The sequence below is a fragment of the Leucoraja erinacea genome, chromosome 11, assembly GCF_028641065.1.
Source record: "Leucoraja erinacea ecotype New England chromosome 11, Leri_hhj_1, whole genome shotgun sequence".
NCBI classification, from domain to species: Eukaryota; Metazoa; Chordata; class Chondrichthyes; order Rajiformes; family Rajidae; genus Leucoraja; species Leucoraja erinaceus.
In genome coordinates this window covers 472,347-498,892 of record NC_073387.1, presented here as the reverse complement: position 1 = coordinate 498,892, position 26,546 = coordinate 472,347, and the positions used below count along the sequence as shown (strand labels likewise).

Sequence of the window (26,546 nt, the reverse complement as noted above, 5' to 3'; positions counted from 1 at the left end):
CTCTTCAATAGCCTGATGGCTGTTAGGAACAAGCTGTTCCTTTACCTTTTTCCCAATGGCAGGGGTGAAATGAGTGTGGCCAGGGTGGTGTGGGTCTCTGATGGTGCTGGCTGGCTTTTTGGGACAGCAACTATTATAACTTTATTAACTATTAATACTTTGATTGTGGGGATAATTTCATAGAATGGGAGAAAGACTTGAGGATGTGGTGGGTGTGAGCGATGGATGTGGGGAGGGGTATGTGGGGAACTGAGGGCAGTGGGTTGGAAAAGGAGGGGTATGAGTTGAGGGGATTGAGATCAGTGGAAAATCAAGAAGCAGGTGACGAGGAGGTTTAAAACAGGGGCATTCTAAAGGTGGGAGCCCTTGGGATCAAGGTCAGGATGGCAAATCAAATGCACAAATGGTTTACCAACAGTCGTGGTGGAAGGGTGCTTTTCTCATTGCACATCTGTCACCAATAACATGGTTTGGTGCTGAGATCTTTGATGCTTATGATATACATTGTGAATGTAGGAGTTATGATAGGTAGGTTTGCAGAAGGTACACAAATCGCTGGTGTTGTAGTCAGCAAGGAAGGTTGTCTAAGGCTAAAGCATGATATAGGTCAGGGTGGCACAGTGGGTAGAGCTGCTGCCTCGCAGCGCCAGAGGCTCAGGCTTGATCCTGACCTTGAGTGTGGTCTGTGTGAAGTTTGCACATTCTCCATTTTACTGCGTGGGTTTCCTCCTACATCCCAAAGATGTGCAGGTTTGTAGGCAAATGGGCCTCTGTAAAAAAAAATCTAACATGTAGGGAGTGGTGAGAAAGTGGGCTAACATAGAATTCTTCTGAACGCATGACTCAGTGGGCCGAAGGGACTTTCTATGCTGTAGCTCCAAACTAAGTTAATTTGTGTGGAGTAATGGCAGATGGAATTTCATCTGGGCAACAGAGAGTGGTGAGGTTTGGGAGGGCCAATAAGGGTAGGAAGTATCTGTAAATGGTTGGGCCCTGGGGAGTGTTGATGAATACAGAGAGTTGTACAGCTGGATCTCTGAAAGTGGAAGCACAGGTGGATAAGGTGGTGAAGAAGGCAAGTGTAATGCATGCCTTTATACTGTCGGCCATGGCAGAGAATTATATGTCATGTAGTTACACAACATGTGGAGTGTTGTGTGCAGTCTGCTTGCCACACTGTAGGAAGGATGTGGTTGCGCTGGTGAAAGTGCAGCGTAGATTCACGGGGAAGCTGTGTATTGGATAGGTTGGGTTTTTTTCCATGGAGCAGTGGCTGCTGATGGTATGTAAAATGCTGATGTAGTTAGGTCAGGTGAATGGTAAAAATCGTTCTCCTACCATGGGGATGTCTAAGACACGAGGGCGTAGGTTTAAGATGAGGGCTAGACGTTAAGAGGGGTTCTAGGGGTGTGGGAGCATTTCACGCAGTGGATGTGCTCCCTGAGGAGGAGCTGGAGGAGAGCCAGGAAGAAGAAGGAAAGGTGGGGAGAATCAAAGGGTCATTGGGGGTGGAGGGACAAGCTGTTTGAAAATGTATTAATATTTTAGAATGTGTGCATCACTTGCATGACTTGAGTTAATAATTCAATCTGTAACTGTGGGGGGCAGTCACTGGGGCCCTTCTGCTCTTGGTGTTCCACAGAGATGGAATGAACTATTCTATTTTCCGTACCTCTGCTCTCACCTCCTCTCACTCTGGTAGAGCAAGAGCACAGTTCCACCCCTTCCATCACACCCGGTCTGCATTCAAGGTATCATCTTTCCCCTGGCTCCCACAACATCCCCCCCACGAGGCACGCCTTCCCTTCCTTGGCTTTCAGCATCATGATCACTCCCTTTGTGTCTCCCCGGTCCACCCACCACTCCCTGTTGTGTGACACGTACTTACCCATGAACCGCTGGAGGTGCATCACTTTCTCACCACCCAGAGACCCCAACACTCTTACCGGGTGGAGCAATGATTCCCTTGCACTTCATCAATCTAGTGGAATGCATTCAGTATTTACGCCCTGGGCTCCTCATGGCAGAAACTAAACATGGACTGAGTGATCAATTCTTTCCCATTGTCATCACACTCTTGAATGGACCTCTTATAAGCTGAGGATGTATTTCTGTTTCTCCAATCTATGTCATTGCAGCCCTTGCATTCTTTTATCTGCACTTTCTCTGTGGCTATAACCATATATCCTGTGCGTGGTTTGATTCTGTTCACCTATGTTATCCTGGGAAGGCTTGCAAAACTGTGTTTTCATTGTATCTCCCTCCGATCACGAGGCTATAATGAACCAATAACTGGGACCACCCTCCCCACTTTCAACATCACCGGTAATTTAATTTACAAACATATTAATTACACTTTGTACATTCATCTCTAAACTGTTAACGTACAGGGGAAGCAGGAAGTATCTCAGCACGGCCTTGTGTGGGTTGCATTCAGAAAAAGTTGTTTGTATGTTGCACTCAGTCATCACCGCTTGGATCGAAGTGAAAGGACACACTGTGGTTAGACGTTTCTGCAGTGAATGAGATGCTGAATATTTACGTTCATACAGCCCGGGGCTCAAGACGCTGCTGCAATTAGGAGCGAATGCGTGTGCAAACCCCATGATATGGTGCACCTTGTTCCCTGGTAACTATTTGTCTATACTGACCCTCTGGCTAACTTTCTCATTCAATCTCTCCCCTTTCACTGTGCAGACCCTGAAAGGTTTTCACATGGATGCAGACCTGATGTTCCATAAGAAGTCAGCCATAATTTTGTAACTGGCAGGGATAGACTTGAGGGGAAGAGTGGGCTTCTCCCAACCTACGCTAAATCTGCTTCCACAGTTCTGTTCTTGATCACAAAGTGCTGGATTAAAAGCATCCTTCCCATCCCCCCCCTGACCTCCAGTATTGATGTTAACTAGTTATCAATGAATGTCAACTCTGGAGTTCAGAAAAGTATTAATTTTCAACCCAAGTCAAGCTTTGACTCAAAGAGCAAATAAAGAGGAATGAACCTTAACAAAGTGGGAATGTTCAATAGTTCTTTATTAACATATGTACCAAAGTACAGTGAGATTCTTTATGCATGCAGATCAGAATGATAATTGGCATACATAATTACAATCTCCAATTAAGTACACATTACATAGAAACAACCCACTGAGTCCATATGCCAGAATTGCCAAGTTTCGGTGCCGTTTTCAGTCTCAGCTGCAGCAGTGGCACATCCGTAGAGTTACTGCCTTACGGTGACAGACAAGGCTCCCACTCTGGGCAGGTTCCTTGCTCCGTAAAGGGCGAGGCAGTCCCTGCTGCCTGCCAGCATATGGCAGCAGCCTGTAGCCCTTCCGGAGCTTCTTAAACACAATAGCCTTCTTGAGGCAAGATGAGGCACAGCAGGGGTTAGGTAAACAGTAAAGTTGCTGCCACACAGGCCCAATAAACAAACTGAGGGCAAGGGGGGCACTGATTAGATGCAGAGTAAAGTTCCCTCTTCGAAGATAGACACAAAATGCTGGAGTAACTCAGTGGATCAGGCAGCATCTCTGGAGAGAAGGAATGGGTGACGTTTCGTGTCGAGATCCTTCACTCGGGGGTTGCGTAACTATATAGCATGTGGGAGTGGTGGTGGTGCATGGCCGTTCTTAGTTGGTGAGTGATTTGTCTGGTTAGTTCCGATAACGAACACGACTCCCACATGTTAAATAGTTACGCGACCATCGGGCAAAGGTTCTCAACCCGAAGTCACTCATTTCTTTACTCCAGAGGTACTCCTATTCAGGCATGGATGTCACAATGGTGCAGCGGGTAGAGCTGCTGCCTCACTGCACCGGAGACCCGGGTTCAATCCTGACTTTGGATGTTCTCTGTAACTGTGTGGGTTTCCTCCAGGTGCTCGTTACCTCCCACATCCCAAAGACGTGGATATTTGTGGGTTAATTAGCCCTCTGTAAATAGCCCCTAACAACATAGAACTAGTGAGAACAGGCGATTGATGGTTGGTGTGCACTCAGTGGGCCGAAGGGCCTGTTTCCATGCTGTATCTATAAACTAAACGGAACCAGCTTGGCTGGATCTATCAAAAAGACTGCTTCACATCAATGCTGATGTTTCAGATCTACAGAATCTTATTAACATAGAAAATAGGCGCAGTAGTAGGCCATGAGTGAAGGGTTGCACCTGAACAGGAGGGGGACCAATATTCTGGCAGGCAGGTTGGCTAGTCTTCCTGGTGAGGATTTAAACTAGCTTGGCAGAGGGACAGGATGCAAAGCAGCAGTAATCCAGTGATCTATATTCTATTGTAGAAACAAGGAATTTCATATGCTGGCTTATACCATTGGTGATGCTTCGGATCAGGACCTGAAGTGTCACCCAGACTTTTACTCCAGAGATGCTGCCTGACCCGCTGAGTTATTCCAGCACTTTGTGTCTATCCTATTGTGTCCCTTGACAACCTTATTCATGATCCACAATTCCACAAATTTTTGTCCTAATCAGACCACCTACATTTTAAGGGTGGCACAGTGGGGCATCTGATACAACTGCTGCCCGACACCGCTAGAGACCAGTGTTCGATCCTGACCCTGGGTACTGTCTGTGTGAAGTTTGCACATTCTTCCTGTGACCAAGTGCGTTCTTCCAGGTGCTCTGGTTTCCTCCCACGTCCCAAAGACACGTGGGTTGGTAGGGTAATTAGCCTCTGTAAGTTGCTCCGAGGGTGTAAGCAGTGAATGGGAAAGTGGGATGACATAGAAGTAGCATGAATGGGTAATGGTTAGTATGGCCTGGATCTCAAAAAGCTAGACAAAATATAAAGAAAATATCTTCCAAATCACACCACTACCCTGAAGTGAGACCACAGTTGTAGTAGTGTGTGCAGCTCTGGCCAGCCTACTACAAGAAAGTTGTCATTATCCTCACCAGGAACACTCAGCCCACCCTGTGGGTGGACACATAGATCCTTAAAGGGGCTTATTCTGACCCTAGGTAAACTTTTACTTAATTTATCTGGAGAATCTCTGCAGTTTCTCATTATGTTTTCTGTCAGAGCTATCACATGTCATCTTTTTATAAGGATTATCAAGTTGTGAAGGTACACAGAAATGCTGGAGAAACTCAGCGGGTGCAGCAGCATCTATGGAGCGAAGGAGATGGGCTATGTTTCGGGCAAGTTGTGAAGTGGTTACAAAAAGAACAAAGCTAAAGATTTGGTTAATATGCAAGTGGTTGTTAGATGGACCATGATGTGGCAACACATAAAGGAAGAACAGGCTGCATTAGATTGTGTTTAAAAAGGGTCCCGAGCGGGGAAAGGGGGAACAGGTCCAGACCTGTGCAAGACAGGTGTGAGAGGCATTAAGAGAGGTTAAATTATTTTGGGTCATATAGAGTAAATGGCAAGCACCTGAGAAGTGTTGATATACAAAGATATCTGCGTGGGTGGGAGCATATTAGCTTCCTGAATGTGGAGACGCAGGTAGATAATGAAGTGAAGGCAGGCATTGGTGTCCTTATTTCAGGCTGAGGCATTACGTACATGAGTTGGGACTTAACGTTGCAGCTGTACAAAATAATGGTTAGACGGCACCTGGAGTAATGTATAAGGTTCTAGTTGTCACATTACAGGAACATTATGCTAACAATTGGGGGTTTGTAGTAGATTCACCAGCATTTGCCTAAAATCATCCCAAATCATAAGATCATATGTGATAGACACTGCATCAATTGGTGTATGACAATAAATATCCTTTGATCTTTGCAATGTATACGACTTCTCTTTTAGTTTTATACTGTCCTTGACTTCCCTTGTCATCCACAGTCACCTAATTCAACCCCTAGAATCTTTCTTCCTCTTTGGAATGAAAATATCCTGCATCCTCCGAATTATTCCCAGAAATTCCTCCTATTGCTGTTCCACCGTCATTCCTGCTAGGGTCCCTTTCCAGTCAACTTTGGCAGCTCCTCCATCATTCCTCTGTTGTCCCCTTTGCTCAGCAAAGCATCTGATTTCATTCATGCCGAGCAAGATGCCCATCTAAACTCGTCGTATTTGCCTGCATTTGGCCATATCTCTCTAGTCTAAACCATACTTATCCATGCAGCTGTCTAAATGTTTCAACATGTCCTTATAATAAATGTCTCAACTACCTCCTCTGGCAGCTAGTTCCATATACCCACTACCCTCAAAGTTTAACATTTGTCCCTCTCACCTTAAACCTATGTCCTCTAGTTCTTGATTCACTTACTCTGGGTAAAATACTGTATTTTCCCTATCTATTCCCCTCACGATCTTATGCATCTCAATAAGATAACCCCTCATCCTCCAGTGCAGCAAGGAATAAACTCCCAGCCTGCCCAATCTCTCCCTATAGTACAGGCCCTCGAGTCCTGGCAACAATCTCATAAATCTTTTCTTCACTCTTTCCAGCTCGACAACATTCTTCCTTTGGCAGGGAGCCCTACAATGAACACAATACTCCAATTGCGGCCTCAGCAATGTTCTGTCCAACTGTAACATACACCCCAATCTTTACACTCAACAATAAGTCCCACGCCGCCAGGTTCAAGAACAGCTACTTTCCTGCAACCATCAGGTTCTTGAACGGACCAGCCTAACGCTGATCCCACATCGGCAACAGACCAGTCCGGAGTCTGGACTACCTCTTGCACTGCCGAGGGCTTATATTCTGACTGTGTCTTGAATTGATGTCCTGTATTCGCAATCTTCTTCCACTGTCATCTGGATGATCATCTGTATGTATAATATGTGTTGTCTCTGTCCCTGTGATGCTGCTGCACGATTCTCACTGTACATGGACTTCCCCGAACACTGCAGATGACAGTGAACGCGGCGACCGGCCCGGCTGAACAGAGGGAGGGAGGGAGCCCGGGGAGGGGAGGCCACCGGCAGCGCGGGGTGGGGGGGGGAGGGGAGGCTACGGGCGGTGGGGGGGCCCCCGGGGAGGCCACGGGGCCCGGCAGCGCGGGGTGCGGGGCCCGGTAGCGGGGCCCGGGGCGGGGCGGCTACGGGGGGGCCCGGGGGGGGAGGGGAGGGGGGGGAGGGAGGCTGCGGGCGGTGCAGGGCCCGGGAGAGGGGGCGGTGGGGAGGGGAGGCGCGGGGCGGGGCGGGGCGGGGGTGCGGGGAGGGGAGGGGAGGCTACGGGCGGTGCGGGGCCCGGGGAGGGGAGGGGAGGGGCGGCTGCGGCCCGGGAGCGGGGGGGAGGCCCGGGGAGGGGAGGGGGCTAGGGTGGTGGGGGGCCGGTGAGGGGGGCCCGGGGAGGGGAGGGGAGGCTGCGGGCGGTGCGGGGCCCGGGGAGGGGGAGGGTGCGGGGCCCCCGGGGAGGCCACCGGCAGCGGGGTGCGGGGCCCGCGGGGGAGGGTGCGGGGCCCGGGGGGGAGGGGCGGGGGCGGGGGGTGCCCGGGGAGGGGAGGGTGCGGGGCCCGGGGGCGGGGCCCGGGAGGGGAGGGTGCGGAGGGAGGGGAGGCTACGGGGCGGTGCGGGGCCCGGGGAGGGGAGGGTGCGGGGGGGGAGGGAGTGGAGGGTGCCCCGGGAGGGGAGGGGGGGGAGGGGAGGCTGGGCGGGGGGGCCCGGGGAGGGGAGGGTACGGGGCCCGGGGAGGGAGGGTAAGGCCTGTGCGCTACGTGTGCGCTACGTGCGCGTCCGGCCAAACCCCGGCGACGGGAGTAGACGACGTATGCGTATGCGCGCATGCCCGTTGACGCCAGACCGTGGCGCGCACGCCGAGTGACGTCAGGGGACGACTCCCCCCCCCCCCCCCCGTGACGTCATGGGGCGGTGCGCTTACGCCGAAGACGCCCGGCGCCGCGTGCGTGCGTGCGCGCCCCCGCCACACGGAGCGCAGGCCGAGCCGCAGCCATGGCCGCACAGGTGCAGAGTCTGCCGCCGCCTCACCGCGCCGCCGGCCCGGCCCCCGAGCCCGCCGACACGCAGGCCGCCGCCAAGCGCCTGATGGCAGCGCCGCCACCCAAGGTGAACCCGTGGATCAAGCCGGCTCCCGCCAGCGAGGGCAGCACGCCGAGCTCCGCGCCTGCCGCACAGCCTGGGCCCGACGCCGGGCCTGAGCCCACGGGGCAGGCCGGGGACGGCGCTGAGGAGCCGCGGGCCGCCAGCGCCCGCAGGATGGAGTTCGTTGAAGCACCGCCGCCCAAGGTGAACCCGTGGACCCGGAGAGTGAGCGGGAGCGGCGTGGAGGCCGAGCCAGGTGGGTGCGGGCTGGGGCAGGACGGGTCGTGTCGGGCAGGGCAGGGCCGCAGATGGTGGATGGGTGGAGCTCAGCGTTGGGGTACGGGACCATTGCCGCTCCGCCCACCACCCCACACGTGGGAGGCCCGGGGCCTGGCCGGCTCCCGGACAGCACTTTCCCCCCCCCCCCCTCCGCCGCCCAGGCGGGAAATACAGGATCCAGCCCCCTCCCCTCCCATGCCTTCAGTCTGAAGAAGGGTCTCGACCCGAAACGTCACCCATTCCTTCTCTCCATGCCTCACTCGCCGAGTTACTCCAGTATTTTGAGTCTACATGCCATGCCATTATTCCGGCCACTCCTCCATTCTCCCACCCTCTGTCATTTCCCCGGCCACTGTATACACCTCTTCTTCCAGTTACTGTGGCCGCTTCATTCCCCTGACCATCACGATTCCTCCCCCCCCCCCAATTATTCTGGCCACTTCACTTCTCCCCGTCTCCTTCTCCCTGGCTTCTGACATACCTCCCATTGCCTCTAACCTGCTCTCTTCACCACCCTGTCCTTCCTGCACTGTCCTTCAACTACAAGAGAACTTCCTCGTCACTTCTTTGCTAACGATCCCGTTACCTACCTATTCTGTTTGTTTCCACGAATTGGACTCTAAACCAAAGAAGGATAAAACTTGATTTATTTATGATGACGTGGTTATGCAGCCTAACGTGCTCTTTGCTGCCTATCTTGCCCCTCCTACTTGATCTGAATATTTAAATATGCTGTTTGATTTATTAATCAGAGAATACAGATCCTTAGTGAATGATGAGACAAAGGTTTGATGTGATCCTTTTCATATTCATACTGCTGGTCTGGAATCAAGGCATCATGAGTTGTGTTATGGTTTGCAAAGGGAGAAGGCTTTACATTTAAATTGTGTTTTACAATATCTTATACTCCTGAAAAAACTTGTTCATAAATGAATGATTTTGGAATTACCAACACGGTTAACAATATGCATGATAGAAAGGCTTTATGATTGTGGTCCCATTTGCAGCAGATTAAATTGATTAATCAAAGTCAGAAAGTTTGTGCCATGGCAAGAATAATGAATATTAGGGCAACTTTTAGTCTATTTGACAATTGGGAGGTGTCTCAAGATCGTTGTTCATTTGTGGGATTTTGAAGCAGATTGAAAGTGCCATTTATTTAATGGACGTAGATACCGGTGCAGGAGTAGGCCATTCGGCCCATCGAGCCAGCACAGCCATTTTATGGGGTATAAAGGAGGATAGTAAAAGCTTCTTTAGGTATGTGAAGAGGAAAAAAAAGTTAAGACCAAAGTTGGACCCTTGAAGACAGAAACAGGTAAATTTATTATGGGGAACAAGGAAATGGTTGACGAGTTGAATGGGTACTTTGGATCTGCCTTCACCAATAAAGACACAAACAATTTCCCAGATGTACTAGTGGTCGGAGGACCAAGGGTGATGGAGGAACTGAAGGAAATTCACATTAGGCAGGAAATGGTGTAGGATAGACTGATGGGACTGAAGGCTGGTAAATCCCCAGGGCCTGATGGTATGCATCCCAGAGTACTTAAGGAAGTGGCTCTAGAAGCCGTGGCTGCATTGGTGATCATTTCCCAATGTTCTATAGATTCATGATATGTTCCTGTGGATTGGAGGGTAGCTAATGTTATTCCACTTTTTAAGGAAGGGGGGAGAGAGAAAATGGAATTATAGACAAGTTAGCCTGACATCGGTGGTGGGGAAGATGGTGGAGTCAATTATAAAAGATGAAATAGCGGCACATTTGGATAGCAGTAACAGGATCAGTCCGAGTCAGCCTGGATTTACGAAGGGGGTATAATGCTTTTCTAATCTTCTGGAATTTTTTGAGGATGTAACTAGGAAAATGGACAAGGGAGAGCCAGTGGATGTAGTGTACTTGAACTTTCAGAAAGGCTTTGATTAGGTGCCAGATAGGAGATTAGTGGGCTAAATTAGTGCACATGGTATTGGGGGTAGGGTACTGACATGGATAGAAAAATGGTTGGCAGACAGGAAACAAAGAGTCGGGATTAACAGGTCCCTTTCAGAATGGCAGGCAGTGACTAGTGGGGTACCGCAAGGCTCGGTGCTGGGACCACAGTTATTTACAATATACATTAATGATTTAAATTATGGGATTAAAAGAAACATTAGCAAATTTGCAGATGACACAAAGCTGGGTGGCAGTGTGAACTGTGAGGAGGATGCTCTTAGGATGCATGGTGACTTGGACAGGTTGGGTGAGTGAGCAGATGCATGACAGATGCAGTTTAATGTGGATAAATGTGAGGTTATCCACTTTGGTGGCAAGAACAAAAAGGCAGATTATTATCTGAATGGGGTCAAGTTAGGAAAAGGGGAAGTACAACGAGATCTGGGTGTTCTTGTTCATCGGTCATTGAAAGTAAGCATGCAGGTACATCAGGCAGTGATGAAAGCTAATGGGATATTGGCCTTCATAACAAGTGGAGTTGAGTATAGGAGCAAAGAGGTCTTTCTGCAGTTGTACAGGGCCCTAGTGAGACCACACTTAGTGAGTATTGGGTGCATTTTTGGTCTTCGAATTTGAGGAAGGACATTGAGGGAGTGCAGCATAGGTTCACGAGGTTAATTCCCGGGATGGTGGGACTGTCATATGTTGAAAGAATGGAGTGACTGGGCTTGTATACACTGGAATTTAGAAGGATGAGCGAATATCTTATTGAAACATATACGATTATTAAGGATTGGACATGCTAGAAGGAAACATGTTCCCGATGTTAGGGGAGTCCAGAACCAGGGGCCACAGTTTAAGAATAAGGGGTAGGCCATTTAGAACGGAGACAAGGAAAAACTTTTTCACCCAGAGAGTTGTGAATCTGTGGAATTCGCTGCCTTAGAAGGCAGTGGAGGCCGATTCTCTAGATGCTTTCCAAGAGAGAGAGATAGAGCTCTTAAAGATAGCGGAGTCAAGGGATATGGGGAGAAGGCAGGAACAAGGTACCGATTGTGGATGATCAGCCATGATCACAGTCAAAGGGCCGAAAGGCCTACTTCTGCACCTATTGTCAATGTGATCATAGCTAATCATCCACAATCAGTACCTCGTATCTGCCTTCTCCCAATATCCCTTGATTCCGCTAGCCCTGAGAGCGCTATCTAATTATTTTGAATGCATCCAGTGAATCGGCCTCCACTGCCTTCTGAGGCAGAGAATTCGACAGATTCACAACACTCTGGGTGAAAAGGTTTTTCCTCATCTCCATTCTAAATGGCTTTATGACCTTTGTAGGGGTACTTTTGCTGTCTAATGCAAGGTGGAAATATCAAATGAACACCTGAATCACCAAGGCACAGGCAACTATTGACTGTGTTGATAAATGGAGCTAGTGTAGTTTAGTTTAATGTTAGTTTAGAGATACAGCATGGAAACAGGCCCTTCAGCCGACCGGGTCTGCACCGACCAGCGGTCCCACATATTAACACATATTAACAGAATCGTACACACACTAGGGACATTTTTTACATTTACGAAGCCAATTAACATACTAAGGAAACCGTATAGGTCGGCACGTGATGGTCAGCATGGATTCTGACTCTTTTAGTTGGTTGGTTTTCACATAGAACTGCAGCCCTTATCTTTCTTGATGGTAGAGTTTGTGGTTTCTGACAGGTATTGCAGAAGAACCCTAACTAAGGAGGTTAAACATGGTATACATTTTTTTTTAATGGGATTCGGTGTTGTGAAGATTAGTGGTAGGACAGAAGTTTAAGAGCATTTAATGAATTATGGCCAAGTTATGAAAGTAACCTGCAAATAATGTAATAACATTAAGGATGTCTATCAGATATAAAGACGATGAAAGTAGTTAAAGGAAACATTGATGACTTGGAGACTAGGCAATTAATAATGGGAGGTACACAAAAAAAGCTGGAGAAACTCAGCGGATGCAGCAGTATCTATGGAGCGAAGGAAATAGGCAACGTTTCGGGCCAAAACCCTTCTTCAGAATTAATAATGGGAAATTGATAAATGGCAGAAGTTCTAAATAATTAAGAAAAATTTCAGTCTGAAGAAGGGTCTCGACCTAAAATGTTGCGTATTCCTTCGCTCGATAGATGCAGCCTCCACCCGCTGTGTTTCTCCAGCTTTTTTGTTTACCGTCTAAATAATTATGTTGGATTGTTCTTCCTGGTGGAACAAAGTCACACCTTTGTGTTAAGTAATAAAGGGAGCTATAGGAGAGGAGGAACTCAAAAAATCTTTATTATTTGAAAAGTACAAAGCAAACTGATGATGTTGAAGGCCAATTAGTTCACCTGGTACTTTTCTTTTGTTAGAAACAAATCACTTTGGTCTGGTGGCCTGCATGCTAGGGTTTTAAAGGAAGTGACTACTGACGGAGTACAAGCATGCAAAAACTCTGGAATCTACAGAGGATTGGAACATCACAAACTTAATGTTGTTATTAATGAAAGGACTGGGACAGAAAACATAAAATTAGACCAATTAGTCTAATGCCTGGCATTGGGAAAATACTAATATCTATTTCTAAAGAGATTGTGATATTTAATAAATCATAAGGCAACCAGGGTCAAGATGAGAGTATGAAGGGATAATCATATTTGTCAAATTTGAATCGAATTTAATTCTGTGAGGATGTTACGGGGTGGAGGGGGGGCAGAGGAGCCATTCATTGTACTGGATTTCCAGAATACAGTTGTGTTGTGCGGCACAGAAATGGGACGAGCAGAGTTGTGAGTAGCATGTAAGAGGTACCTAGATGAGCACACTTGAAATGCCTAGGTATTGTAAACTACAGGTCAAGTGTTAAAAATATGATGGGTACCGTGAAAACCCATTTGGTTGGTGTGCTCCAAATGGTGTTTTCAGCCCTCTGCAACTCAAGGTCTCTCTGTACCTACACTCCTGAGGTCCCTGCCCTTTATTGTATATACGAGCAAGATTGTATGTAGTCCCTTCCCAGTAGGTCTCCCTACATGCTTCTTTAAAAACCTCACTTGAATGCACTTTACTAATTCCACCTACTTAAGGCCTATGCAGTAAAGCAATGCCAGTCAATATTTGGAAAGTTAAACGCCCTATCAGCATAACCCTGTTGTCGTGCCACCTATTTGCCTGCAGATTTGTTCTAATTCCCGTGGACTTGAGAGACCTTAAGTATAACCTCTTCAAATTGATTGTCCTTTATGTGTTTCTAAGATCCACATGCATAACCTCATTGGCTGATCCTTCCAGCATGTCCGCCCTAAGTACTATCATAATGTACTCCCTGGTTAGTAGTGCAATACCCGCCTTTTGCTTGCCCCACACCCATCACGCCTGGAACGTATATCCCAGAACATTGATCTGCCATTCCCTGAATTAAATTTCTGTGATTGCACAATTTTGCAGTGCCATGTGCTGATCCATGCTCTCAGCGATCCGCATTATCTGTGCGACTCCTTGCATCAAAGTCAACAAGGTTAAATCTACCAGTCATATAATGCTTTCACACCGGCCTCTGACTGCTCTGCCCACTGGACCTGCCTGTTCTATTTGCTAGATATGATTTTGGCTCCCCACCCATTGTTCTGGGTCCCACCCTATGCCTCAATTTTTAAGCTTTCCAGCTGATAAACTGCTGCAAAATGTTGCTGAACAAGATAAAGAATGCACATGGTCAGGGGTAGTATATTAGTATGGAGTGACGAACAGATAACATAGTGAGAATGAAACAAAATGTCACAGTCCCTTTGGCCCATCATGTCTGTGCCAACCTGCACTCATTCCATCTGTCTGTACATGGATCGTATCCCTCTATTCTCTCCCTGCCTGTTCATGTAACTGTCTAAATGGGTCACTTTCAGGTTGGTAATCAGTAACTAGTGGGATGCCTTGGTGCCAGTGCTTGGCCAATGTACATTTATTAAGGACAAGGTTGAAAGGGAAGGACAAAATCAAACTTGCCAATGATACAAAGATTAGCAAGTTGTGAGGACAGACAGAGCTTGCAGAGCAATATAGACAGGTTAAGTGAGTAAGCAAGAAATTGGCAGATGGAATAGAAACAAAAACATGCAAGGTTGTCTGCTTTAAAAGGAAGAATGAAAAAGTAAATTATTATTTAAGTAGAGTGAATCTGCAGAATGTTATTGTACAAAAGGATCTGTAGGTGGTAGTGTTTGAAATACAAAGGGATTTCCAGGCAGATACAGCAAGTCATTAGGAAGGTTAATGGGATGTTGGTCTTTGCAAACCATATGTAGCATGATAATATGAAGTTTTAATGCAATTGTACAAAGTATGGAGACTACCTGGAGTTCTATGTATAATTTGAGTCTCTATATTTAAGGAATTATATACTTGGATTGAAGGCAGCGCAGAAAAGCTTGACTGAATTAACTCATGGAATGAAAGAGGGCATGTGAAGGTTGCGCAGGGCTGGGTCTGTACTCATTTGCGATAAGGAAAATAAAGGGTCAGTTTATTGAAGCAACGTTTGAGGGTGGGGAGCAGGGTGGACGCTGAGAGGGCGTTTAACAGTGAAATTATTTGGAACTAGGGGCATTATTTTGAAGTAAAGAGTAATTTCAGTTTTAGGTAGCATAAAATTCGCTTTGAGGGTTGGGAATTTTCCAAACCCAGAGAGTTGTTTGAGTTAGAGTTGCTTAACCAAGAGCTCAACGAGGGTAAGGTGGTAGATGTTTAAGAAGGACCTGCAGATTCTGGAAAATCGAAGGTAGACAAAAGTGCTGGAGAAACTCGGCGGGTGCAGCAGCATCTATGGAGCGAAGGAAATAGGCAACTTTTCGGGCCAAAACCCTTCTTCAGTCTGAAAGGTGGTAGATGTAGTCTTTACAGGCTTTTTCGTGGTAGGCTGTTCTAGAAGGTTAGATCACATGGAATCCTGGGAGAGTCAGCTGATTAGATACACAATTGGCACGATAGGTAGCAGCGGGTATTGACGGAAGGTTGTTTATCAGACTGGATCCCGTGACGAATAGTGTGTCTCAGGGGTCATATCAGGCCCTTTGTTGTTTGTCATCTAAATCAACGGTTTGGATGAGAATGTACAAGCCATGGTTAGCAAGTTTGCAGGTGACACTAAAATAGGTGGTATTGTAGATAGTGAAGAAGGTTATCAAGAATTATAGCAGGACCCTGATATAATAGCAAATGGAGTTTAATTCGGATAAGTGCGAGGTTACTTTTGGGGTGTCAAACCGAGTTAGGACTTTAACAGTGAGCAATGAGGACCTGGGAAATGTTGTAGAACATGGGGATGAGGGGTACAGCACAAAATTCCTGAAAGTGGCAACACAAAAAGACAGGGTAGTGAAGAAGACTTTCAGCATGCTGGCCTTCAACAACAAGGGCATTCAGTATGGAAGTCGAAATGTAATCTTGCAGTATTACAAGATGTTGGTGAGGCTGCGCTTAGCATGTTGTGTTCAGTTCACCCTGTTCCAGGAAAGATGCCATTAAGCTGGGTCAAAATGTCGTGAAGATTTATGAGGATGTTGCCAGGACTCGAGGGAGTGATTATAGGGAAAGATTGGGCAAGCTCGGGCCATATTTATCCTGGATCATAATGAACTGAGTTTAGTTTAGAGATACAGCCCACCAAGTCTGCACCGACCAGCGATCGCTAACAGTATCCTCCACACTCGGAACAATTTACAATTTTTTACCCAGGCCAATTAACCTACAAACCTGTATTACTTTGGCGTGTAGAAGGCGGAGAAAACCCACGCGTTCACGGGGAGAAAGTACAACCTCCGTGCAGATAGCATCCGCAGGATGGAACACGGGTCTCTGGTGCTGTAAGGCAACAACACTACCGTTGCGCCACCGTGCTACCCCAGTGTTAATGTACAAACACTTGTCTAGGCAGGTGGGTCAAGAGGTATGTCACCTGTTCCAAGTGCGATGGGCACAGGATGCCTCAGACGTTTTTTTATACACACTTTATGTGGCTAATTCACCTAAATTATTAGTTCTCCCTCTGGTCCCTAAGTAGTGTAAATGTTATTGGCCCTCTTGAAGACAGTTATTTCTTAGTACTTGTGCTGCATGAATGCTGTTCTACATGCCATCTCTGAGGAGTTTTGTCTGAACTGGATATTATGTATTCATCAGACTCTGGCACTTACAATCTAATGACAGTGGGCAGATCATTCATGAAGCAGCTGAAAATGGAGCATTGTCCTGAGGAGTTGCTGCAGCCATGTCCTATGGCTGGGACCTTAAACTACCACCATCCTCCTTTGTGACTGTTTGATTTGAATGTAAGAAGTATTTTGATGCTCATTAACTTTGCTGTAACATGGCTGATCAATGCCACATTCAGTTGAGCACTATCTTAATATGATGGCAGTTATTCACTTCGCACCACTGAAATTCCACATTTGTGTTTACTGCATTTCTGCCAAAGCTGCTGGGGAGCAGAGAGGAGCACAGGTTTCGATACCACGCTCTGGCTTTCCTACATTATGCTTAATCTGCCATCATCTTGCCCGCCCGTCCTTTACACACTCCTTATTGTGGCAAACTCAGTCATTATATAGATTAGAAATAACTGAGATTCTGCCACTAATCCTGGTGGCACCCCATTAATTGCAGCTTGCCAATTTACTGACTGGATTGCCTGTTGCATATGAAGAGGTATTGAGCAGATTGTGCTTGCAGTTGTATTGATTTGGGATTCTAGAAGAATTAGTGGGGACCTCACTGAAATATAGAGAATTCACGCAGGGGCAGATGCATGGATGATATTCCCTCCGGCTGGCATGTTGTGAACCGCAGATTCCGCTGTCCAGGCTGCCGGGCACAGAGGAGGAAGGCAACCTTCATCTCCAGGGCTGTCCAGCTTTTTAATGCTGATCACTGACTCATGAACATATGAAATGAAATAATCTTCTATATGCACTTTTTAATTGAAGCACTTAGGAAGCACTTTAAAAACTATTACTATGTGTTGATGTTGATGTGCGGTGTGTGTTGTGTGATTGTGCAGTGTGTCTGTGAAATGCGTGTGCTGGTTGATTGTGCAATATGCGTGCTGCTTATGTTTGTTGATTGTGTCCCTTTTTAAAAAGCTACTGTAATGCGCCCTTTTAAATTGCCCCTCGGGGACGAATAAAGTGCTTTGAATTGAATTGAACTGGGGTCGCTATCTCAGACTGGGAAGTCAGTCATTCAGTATTGAAATGGAAAGGAATTTCTTCAATCGAGAGGACAGCAAATCTTTGGAATCTATCCAAGAATGCATTGAGGATCATTTCCTGAGTTTTAGGGTATGGATGTCAACCCAATCAAGGGATGTGAAGTTTCTGCAGGAGAGTGACGCAGTAGTAAACTAACAGCCACACTTATATTGAATAGCAGAAGTTTCATTTGGGGTCAAATTACTTTTACTTTTCCTATAAAGTGAGGTATTTTGTGATGTTACAATGGAAGTGAAAGATAAAATATTGCATTTGTTTATAAGAACACAATGAATCAGCAGGAGTTGGCCACCAGGCCCCTCAAGCCTGCCCAGCTATTCAGTATGATCATGGCTGATCAATTCTGGCCTCAACTTCTTTGTGCCAGTTCTCTACAACCCTTAGTTCCTTAATCCCTTTAAACGTTCATCTACATCTGAAATATATCTAATGATCTGGTTTCCACCACCCTTGGGGGCAGAGAATTCCAGAGATTCTCTTCTCGCTGAGAGAAAAAAATTCTGCAAACCTTTTCAATACCCTTGTTCATGGCACTCTCACTATGGGAGCATATCAACACTCACACAGCTCCATGCCCCCATGGGACCTTGTATGTTTGATTCAGATCATCTCAAGAAATCCAAATCCGCACTGTTTAGCCTTCCTTGATAGGGCAATCTTCTTATTTAATTAGCCTGGGGAATCTTTTAGATTGCCTCTTGAACTCTGCTAAGTGCTATAGATGCATCTGTACCAAAATTCCTTATTGCTAAACAGCCTATTATGTCACCATTTGTCGAATGCCTTTTGGAAATGCACATGTATTACATCGTTCTGTTTCCTTTTATGAACTCCTGAATTCTCCAAAATGTAATTACATTTGTCAATAGTAGAGATAGAGTATTTAAGAGTTTAGAGTATTGTGTTCAGTTCTGGGCACCAAGTTATAGGAAATATATTGTCAAGCTTGAAAGGGTTCTGAGAAGATTTACGAGGATGTTGCCAGGACTAGAGGGTCTGAGCCATAGGGAGAGGTTGAGTAGGCTGGGTTTCTATTCCTTGGAGCGCAGAAGGATGAGGGGTGATCTTATAGAGGTGTATAAAATCATGAGAGGAATAAGAGATGAACAGAATCTCTTGCCCAAAGTGGGGGAAACGAGGACCAGGAGACATAGGTTCAGGTGAAGGGGAAAAGATTTAATAGGAATCTGAGGGGCAACCTTTTCACACAAAGGGTGGTAGATGTACGGAACCAGCTGCCAGAGGAGGTAGTTGAGGCTCGGACTATCCCAACGTTTAAGTCCGAGGGTACATAGGTTGGACAAGTTTGGAGGGATATGGACCAAACACAGCCAGGTGGGACTGGTGTAGCTGGGACATGTTGGCCAGTGTGGGCAAGTTGGGCCGAAGGGCCTGTTTCCACACTGTATCACTCTACGGCTCCGTGTTTTAGCTTTCATAAAACGATGTAGAATGTTTGATTATGGAACAGTACAGCACAAGAACAGGCTCTCTGGCTCACAAGGTCCTTGCCAATAATGATGCCAAGACTTCTATTTACCTACATATAATCCACAATTCCTTCTTGCCCTGCATATCCATGTGCCTATCTAAAGGTCTCTTCAATGACACTATTGTATCTGCCACAAGCACCACTCATGCAGTACGTTCCAAATACTCCACCCTTGGTGTAAGAAAAGTTATCCTGCACATTTCCTTTAAACTTTGCCCATCTCACCTTAAAGCTATGCCCCTTGTATTTTATTTTTCATCCTGAGATAAAGGTTCTGACTGTCTACCCTCCCTACGCCTCTCATAGTTATATACTTCGATCCGTCTCTCTGCAGCTAATACTCCCTAATTGAGGCATATTTCTGGCAAGCAATAATCCGAATAAGGCCTAACCGAAGTCCGATAAAGCTGCATCATGACATCCTGACTATTTTACTAATGCCCTGACTGATGATGGCAAGCATACCATGTGCCTTCTTTACCAGTCTTTCTGCTGTGTTGTCATTTCCAGGGGCTTGTGGACTTTGATCCCACTGTACATCAATGCTGTTAGGGACATGCCATTAATTGTATATTTTCTCCTTACATTTGGCCTCCCAATGTGTAGCATCTCATACTTAGATTAAACTCTATCTGCAATTTCACCAATTTGTGTAGCTGATCTAAATCCCACATATATGTTGACAGCCTTCCTCATAGACCACAACCCCAGTAATTTTGGTGTCAACTGCAAACTTACTAACCAACCCGTCTCCATTTATGTCCAAGGCAGACACACAATGCTAGAGTAACTCAGTGGGTCAGGCAGCATTTCTGGAGAGAAGGAATGGGCGAGACCATTCTTCAGACTGATGTCGGGAGTGGGTGGGACAGAGATAGAATGTAGTCGGAGACAGTAAGACTGGTAAAATGCTAAACAACCGGGCAATCTGGTAGGTTAAGGCGGACTGAGCGGAGGTGTTCAGCGAAACGATCGCCGAGCCTGCGTTTGGTCTCGCCGATGTACAAGAGTTGACACCTGGAACAGCGGATACAGTAGATGAGATCGGAGGAGGTGCAAGTGATTCATTAATGTCCAGGTCATTTATTTATAAGTCACAGACTTCCAACCTGAATATGGTCCTTCCACCTTAACCCTCTGCTTTCCTAAGTTATTAGTTATTAGTTTGACTTTTGCATCTTGACATCAATGGATTTTAAACAAACTGGCCTATAGTTTTCTAACCAGGTTTACTCCCTTTTTGAAGAAGGGAGTCACGTTGGCTACTTTCCAGCCAATGGTACTCGCCTGAAAATTTGTGAGTTTTGAAAATGGCTAGAAAGGTAGTGGATTCATTGGTCGAAATTTTCAAAACTCGCAAATTTGTAGGAATGAAAGAAAGAACACGTGTTGTATTTTGAATTTAATATTTTAAGTGTAATAATACTTTGCATTGTCCTCTACCGTGACGACTAATGCACCTGAAGAAAGGTTCCAACCAGAAATGTCACCTATTCCTTTTCTCCAGAGATGCTGTCTGACCTGCTGAGTTACTCCATCATTTTGTGTCTATCTAAGACTAATGCAAAATCTGTTATTACTTCACCAGCTTCGTCCCTTAGAGTTCCCACACCTACATTGGCTGCCTTCTTCCTATTGATATATCCATAGAAACTCTTGTTCTTCATTTTGACGTTTCAGGCAAGTTTTCTCTCAAAATCAATTTTCTCCCTTATGAACTTTTATTGTGATTCACTGCTGTATCCTAAAGACTTCCAATCCTGTGGTCTACCAACAGCTTTTGACACTTTGTATGCTTACCCTTCAATTGTCTTTGACTTCCTTTGTTGACATCAGATTGTGAATCTATCTCATAGAATTTCTCTTTCTATTTGGTTAAACATTTGCTGAATGTTATAAATCAGCTGTTTGAATATGTGCCTCTGTTCATCTATTTATGTTATTTTCCCAGTCCACCTTGGAAAACTCCTACTTCATACCATTACAATTGCCCATATTCAAATTTAAGAGTGCCTTTGATCCCATGATATATACCTGAAAAATGCCTTTGAAAATCTATGAAACTGGACACTACTTCCCACTAATTACAAGATTCCTTAATCCTTCCTCATAGCTCAAGACCAACTAAAATAGCCTGTTCTTGGGTAGGTTCCATAATTTATTCTAAGCAGCAATCCCTGACACTCTGAAATTCATCTTCTACAATACTTTACCAGTTTCATTTGTCCAATTATGTAGATTAAAATCTCCAGTGACAATTGTAGTTCACTTCAAATGTACCCCAGATATTTCCCGATTGATGCTCCACCCTATTGAGAGATTACAATTTGATCCCATAGATTAGATTAGTCCCGCCCATGCTTCCCATGCTATTCATGATTTCAACCAAAACCTATTTTACATTACTCTCCAATGCCTCCACAGTACTGCTCTGATACAACTTTTGATTAACAATGCTATCCCCAATTCCCTTTCCCTTTTGGCCAGTTCTTGTGGAATATCATATAACCTAGAATATTGAGCACCCAGTCTTAGTAACCTAGCAACCATGTCTCCATAATAGCTATTAGATCATACTTGTGTTGCTATCTGTGCTGTCAACTCATCTAATTGCAAATGCTATGAGCGTTGAAGTAGACTGTTAAGCTTTGATTTTTCACTGTTTTTACTACCCCTGGATTTGTTCTGATCTTCACTGTTGTTTCTATTTTCTGGCCAAGTTTGTCTCACTTTATCAATTTCTCCCCCCTCATTATCCTGTAGGTTAAGGACTCTCATTGATCTCTCATTTCCTCTAGGTTTCTTGCCCACCTGTCCTGGGAGACTTACCCCCTCCTACTTAATGTTCTGTCTACAACCCTATTTCTGTATTTAATCAGGCCATTGGTCCTAGCATGGGTCAGATGAAGTCCATCCTAATGAACAGCTCTCCCCTTCCTCAGTACTGGTGCCAGTGTCCCATGAAGTGGAACCCATTTTTCCCACACCAATCCTTGAGCTGTGATTTACCCCATATCCTAATTACCTTTGGCAATTTGCACATGGTTTGGGTAATAATTTTGATATTATAATCCTTCTGCTTTTTCAAGATAAACACAAAAAGCTGGAGTAACTCAGCGGATCAGACAGCTTCTCTGGACAATAGACGTAGGATTAGGCCCTTCAAGCCAGCCATTCAATGTGATCATGGCTGATCATTCCCAATCAGTACCCCGTTCCTGCCTTCTCCCCCATATGCCCTGACTCCGCTATCTTTAAGAACCCTATCTAGCTCTCTCTTGAAAGTGTCCAGAGAACCTGCCTCCACCGCCCTCTGAGGCAGAGAATTCCACAGACTCATAACTCTCTGTGTGAAAAATGTTTCCTTATCTCCGTTCTAAATGGCTTACCCCTTATTCTTAAATTGTGGCCCCTGGTTCTGGACTCCCCCAACATCGGGAACATGTTTCCTGCCGCTAGCGTGTCCAAACCATTAATAATATATGTTTCAATAAGATTCCCTCTCATCCTTCTAAATTCCAGAGTATACAAGCCCAGCTGCTCTATTCTCTCAGCATATGACAGGCCCGCCATCCCGGGAATTAACCTTGTAAACTTACGCTGCACTCCCTCGATAGCAAGAATGACCTTCCTCAAATTAGGGGACCAAAACTGCACACAATACTCCAGGTGTGGCCCAGTGCAACTGCAGAAGGACCCTTTTGCTCCTATACTCAACTCAGTATGGACAAGGTGGGTTAAATGGCCATTCATAACCTGCCCAACCTAACCCTATAGCTCAGGCCCTTGAATCTTGGCAACATCCAAGTAAATCTTACCTACAACCTTCACCATTTTGGTTCTCCAGCCAGAAGAGTTGACTAAACTTGGCACCAGGCTGGCAACGCAGCCTTTGGGATTATGTCTCCTTGTTTCATGGTGCTGTACATCCTCCCTCTCTATAGTTGTTGCCCTTGAACTCGCAGGGAGCTGGAACCTTATAGCTGTTAGACAAGGGTAAAGGCTGCTGAGTTTCATAGAGCGGAGAACAGCAAAGGAGCACACCCTACCGATATTGGTGCTGAACATGATGCCCACCTAAACTAATCCCTTTGTCTGCAGGTGCTCCATATCCCTCCACCCCTGGTATATCCATGTACCTATCTAAAAAGCTTCTAAGTGCAACTATCCCATCTGCTCCCACCAGCACCCCTGGCAGTGTGTTCCAATCACATCACTCAATGTGCGGGAAAAAAACCTTATTCTGCACTTCTTTAAACTTTCTCCCTTTTACTTTGTAACCATGACCTCTATAACTCTCTTCTGGATCTATGCCTGCCTTTCTAGAGTCAAGATATCCTGTCTCTTACAAACAGATATGCCTAAATTCATAGAAATATACAGTACAGAAGTAGGTAATTTAGCCCCTCGCCCATAATTGAATTTATTTGTCATTCAAAAAAACTTGAATTAAATATCGTTACCATACAGTCATAATAAAAAGCAAACAAAACACACAATTACATAAATTTAACATCCATCACAGTGACTCTTCTCTCCATGCCCCACCTCACTGTGATGGAAGGTAAAAGAAGTCTTATCTCTTCCTAGCTTATTCTCCCGCTGTCAGGCAGTCAAACTGCTGCGTCGAGGCGATCGAGGCTCCCGATGTTCAAGCCCCCGTCGGGCGATGGAAGATTAAGATGGGGTTTATTGTCATATAATTAAATTCCTTGTTTGCATGAATCTCTCAGAGTAAACAGTATACATGGTAATGATAGATACAACGATAAAGACAATGAAGGGTGCAAAACAGCAGAAGGGTGCAACCATTGTAGTGCAATCTAAAGTAGTGGCAAAATATAAGAAAAGTGTAGTAACGGAATAACCAAATAAGGTAGACTGTGTGGCAGCAACTCTGGGAAGAGGGTGAGAAAGAGGTGATTGGTTGAGAAAGCTGATTCTAGTAAGGTTGAAGCTGTTCTTAAGTCTAGACATCTGAGCTTTCAACCTCCCAGAGGTTAGAAGAGAGAAAAAGGAATGGCCAGAATGGCAGGCATCCTTGACGATGCTTTCAGCCTTCCTAATGCGATACACCATGAAGATGAACGATGGTAAGAAGTGATGCATCTTTGATTTGATCATTTGCCTGCATGGTTAGGGTTAAGACCATATCCCTTTAAACCTTTCATTTCCATGTTCTTATCCAGAATTTTTTTAACATTAAAATTGTACCTTCATCTACCACCACGTTCCATACACCTCTGTGAACCGGTCCCTCAGATCCTCTAAATAATGGCTCCCTCATCTTGCACCAATTCCTTCCATTCCGGGAAAAAGGCTGACTATCTAGGGTACCCTATGCCCCATAATTTTATAGACCCCTCTGCGCAACCCCTCAAATTCCTTAGCTCCAGGGAAAATAGTCCCAGAATGTCCAATCTCTGCTTATAACTCAAGCCCTTCTGTCCAGGCATCTTCCTTGTGAATCTTTTCTGCTCCTTCTCTAGCTTAATCACATGCCCTGTTTTGAAGCACCTGAGCAATCAGAATAGACTGAGAAAAAAAAGCACCAACCGCCTCTCTACTGTTTCGAGACCTCACACGCACACACAAGCACTCCGAATCTGGAGGCAGTGAGCGGTGTTTCTCATTTAAGCTGAAACTCTGAACAGGTTAGTGTCTTTTTTTAAAAGCGACTTTGCTTTTGAAAGTTCAAATCTCAGATTCCCTTTGCTTCTCCGTACTCCTCATTGCTCACAGTTTGCAAAGTCCCACGTCTCCTACATTTACTTTAAGACTTTATGGAGTATTCTGTCTTCATCGTACTTTATGATAACTGCTAAGGATTAAAGAGGGAGTGCAGAAGAGATTTCATGATAATTCCAGGGAGGAGGAATTATGTCATGCAGAGGGGCCAGTAATTGGAACAGCAGAGGTTCTGATAGCTCTGGTAGTTATTTCAAATCTGGAATTGACAGTACATAGCTGGAGAGAATTACTTCACAAAATGCTGGAGTAACTCAGCGGGACAAGCAGCATCTCTGGAGAAAAGGAATGGGTGACGTTTTGGGTCGAGACCCTTCTTCAGGCTCTGTTTCGCAAACTAACTGAGCAAACAAAGAGATACTGTTGCCTTTGGCAGTGCCGGGCCAGGGGTGTAGAAGTAAATGTTTGTGAAAGTAGTCAATGGTGACCTGAATAAATATTCAGAATGAAGTTGACTAAATATCCAAAAGGAAAGAATTTGCAGAGCTGTGGAAAAACAATGGTAGAGTGGGACTATCTGAATTGTTCTTGTATAGCGACAGGTACGTTCATCAGGGTGAGAAATAGTCATCCATGTTGTAACCATTCTGTGATGAATGCATGTGGAAAGCTTGAAAGTTAAAAGTTACAGTTGAACTAGGGCGAGGCGATGCAGAATTCAGAAAACTGGCTGATTGGATGACAGGACTGGTTTGCAGAATCCATCTCATTTGTAAGGTATTCTGCATGAGGTAGATACGAGGCAGTTGTTGCTAGTACTGGATGTGATGGGATAGATAGTGTAAAAGTTGGGATTGGTGGTGAGGAGCTTCGTGGATTAGCTGCTGTGCAATAGTGATCAGAGAGTGGAAATCTAACAGCATTTACTTTTTAGTGCAGTAAGTAATGAAGCAGCCCTCCATCCACTGATCACAACTCCAACCAATTTTCTGTTTCAAAAACTTATTGATGTTGAAGGATGGTTTGCTTTTGTTTTACTGATATTTTTCAGAAAAGCACTGAAGGCCTACACAACCAATAGTTGAAGAACAATCTGAAGAATTAGATCATTGCTTACATTAATTTGTATTCAACATTCATAAGTTTTGTAGGAGACATGAAATTACTTTGCAGATAAATTGGGTGGGTAAAGATCTGGTAGAAGGATTGTGGTTAGGGAACTGTGACATTGTCTGGCAAGAACATTTGAAAAGAAGCATTTTAGCTGAATGATAAAAGATTGCAGAGGTGTGCAAACGTGAGGGATCTGTGTCCGGGGGCATGATTCACAAAGACATGTATGCAGGTGCAGCAAGTAATTAGGAAAACTAATTTCAAAGATGAGAGAGTGAGTAACCTTGACACCAAGGCAGTATTAGTCCAAATGTAACATCAAGCAACTTGGTAAAACTGGTCCATGTAAAATTCCCATTGCTCAGTCTGCTTCCAAGGAAAGTTTGGTTTCTTTCTTTCTTGGCTGAACGAAAACACTACTGTTTGGTCATGCAAATAAAAATCCCTGGTTTTGTGCACAAAGAGCCTTCTGGCATGTTACGATGTTATGTGGAAGAATCACACCTCTTTTTTGCCAAAGCGTAACTGGTTTAAGATTAAATATCTCCAATTTCAGAAAGCTTTTCATAAATAATTTTTCTACGGTTCCATGTTTAAAATTATGTCTATGCTTTGTCACTTTAGATTTATTTTGAAAATGTTTTTTTCAGTTTGTAATGTCTCTGAAACAATTTAAAGCTATTAAAATCAATGGCAGTTTTGCTGGAGGGAAAAGCTCTTCCATAATCTTTGTCAGCCGTGAAAATCTGTCAATGGTGTTTTGGGGGTGTGCTCCATACTATGCCACTTGACTAGGAAGATTTG

General features: G+C 45.3%; 1 protein-coding gene across 2 annotated transcripts in view; it reads left to right on the top strand.

Moving 5' to 3' along the window:
• The first annotated feature begins 7,817 nt into the window (after window positions 1–7,817).
• The window catches only part of larp1 (La ribonucleoprotein 1, translational regulator), a 131,036-nt gene continuing 112,307 nt past the window's right edge, over window positions 7,818–26,546 (top strand). For both annotated transcript variants that reach the window (XM_055642542.1, XM_055642541.1), the window contains exon 1: window positions 7,818–8,213. In XM_055642542.1, the coding sequence (XP_055498517.1) occupies window positions 7,868–8,213 (346 nt within the window). In that variant the 5' untranslated portion in view covers window positions 7,818–7,867. The remainder of the gene's footprint in view (window positions 8,214–26,546) is intronic.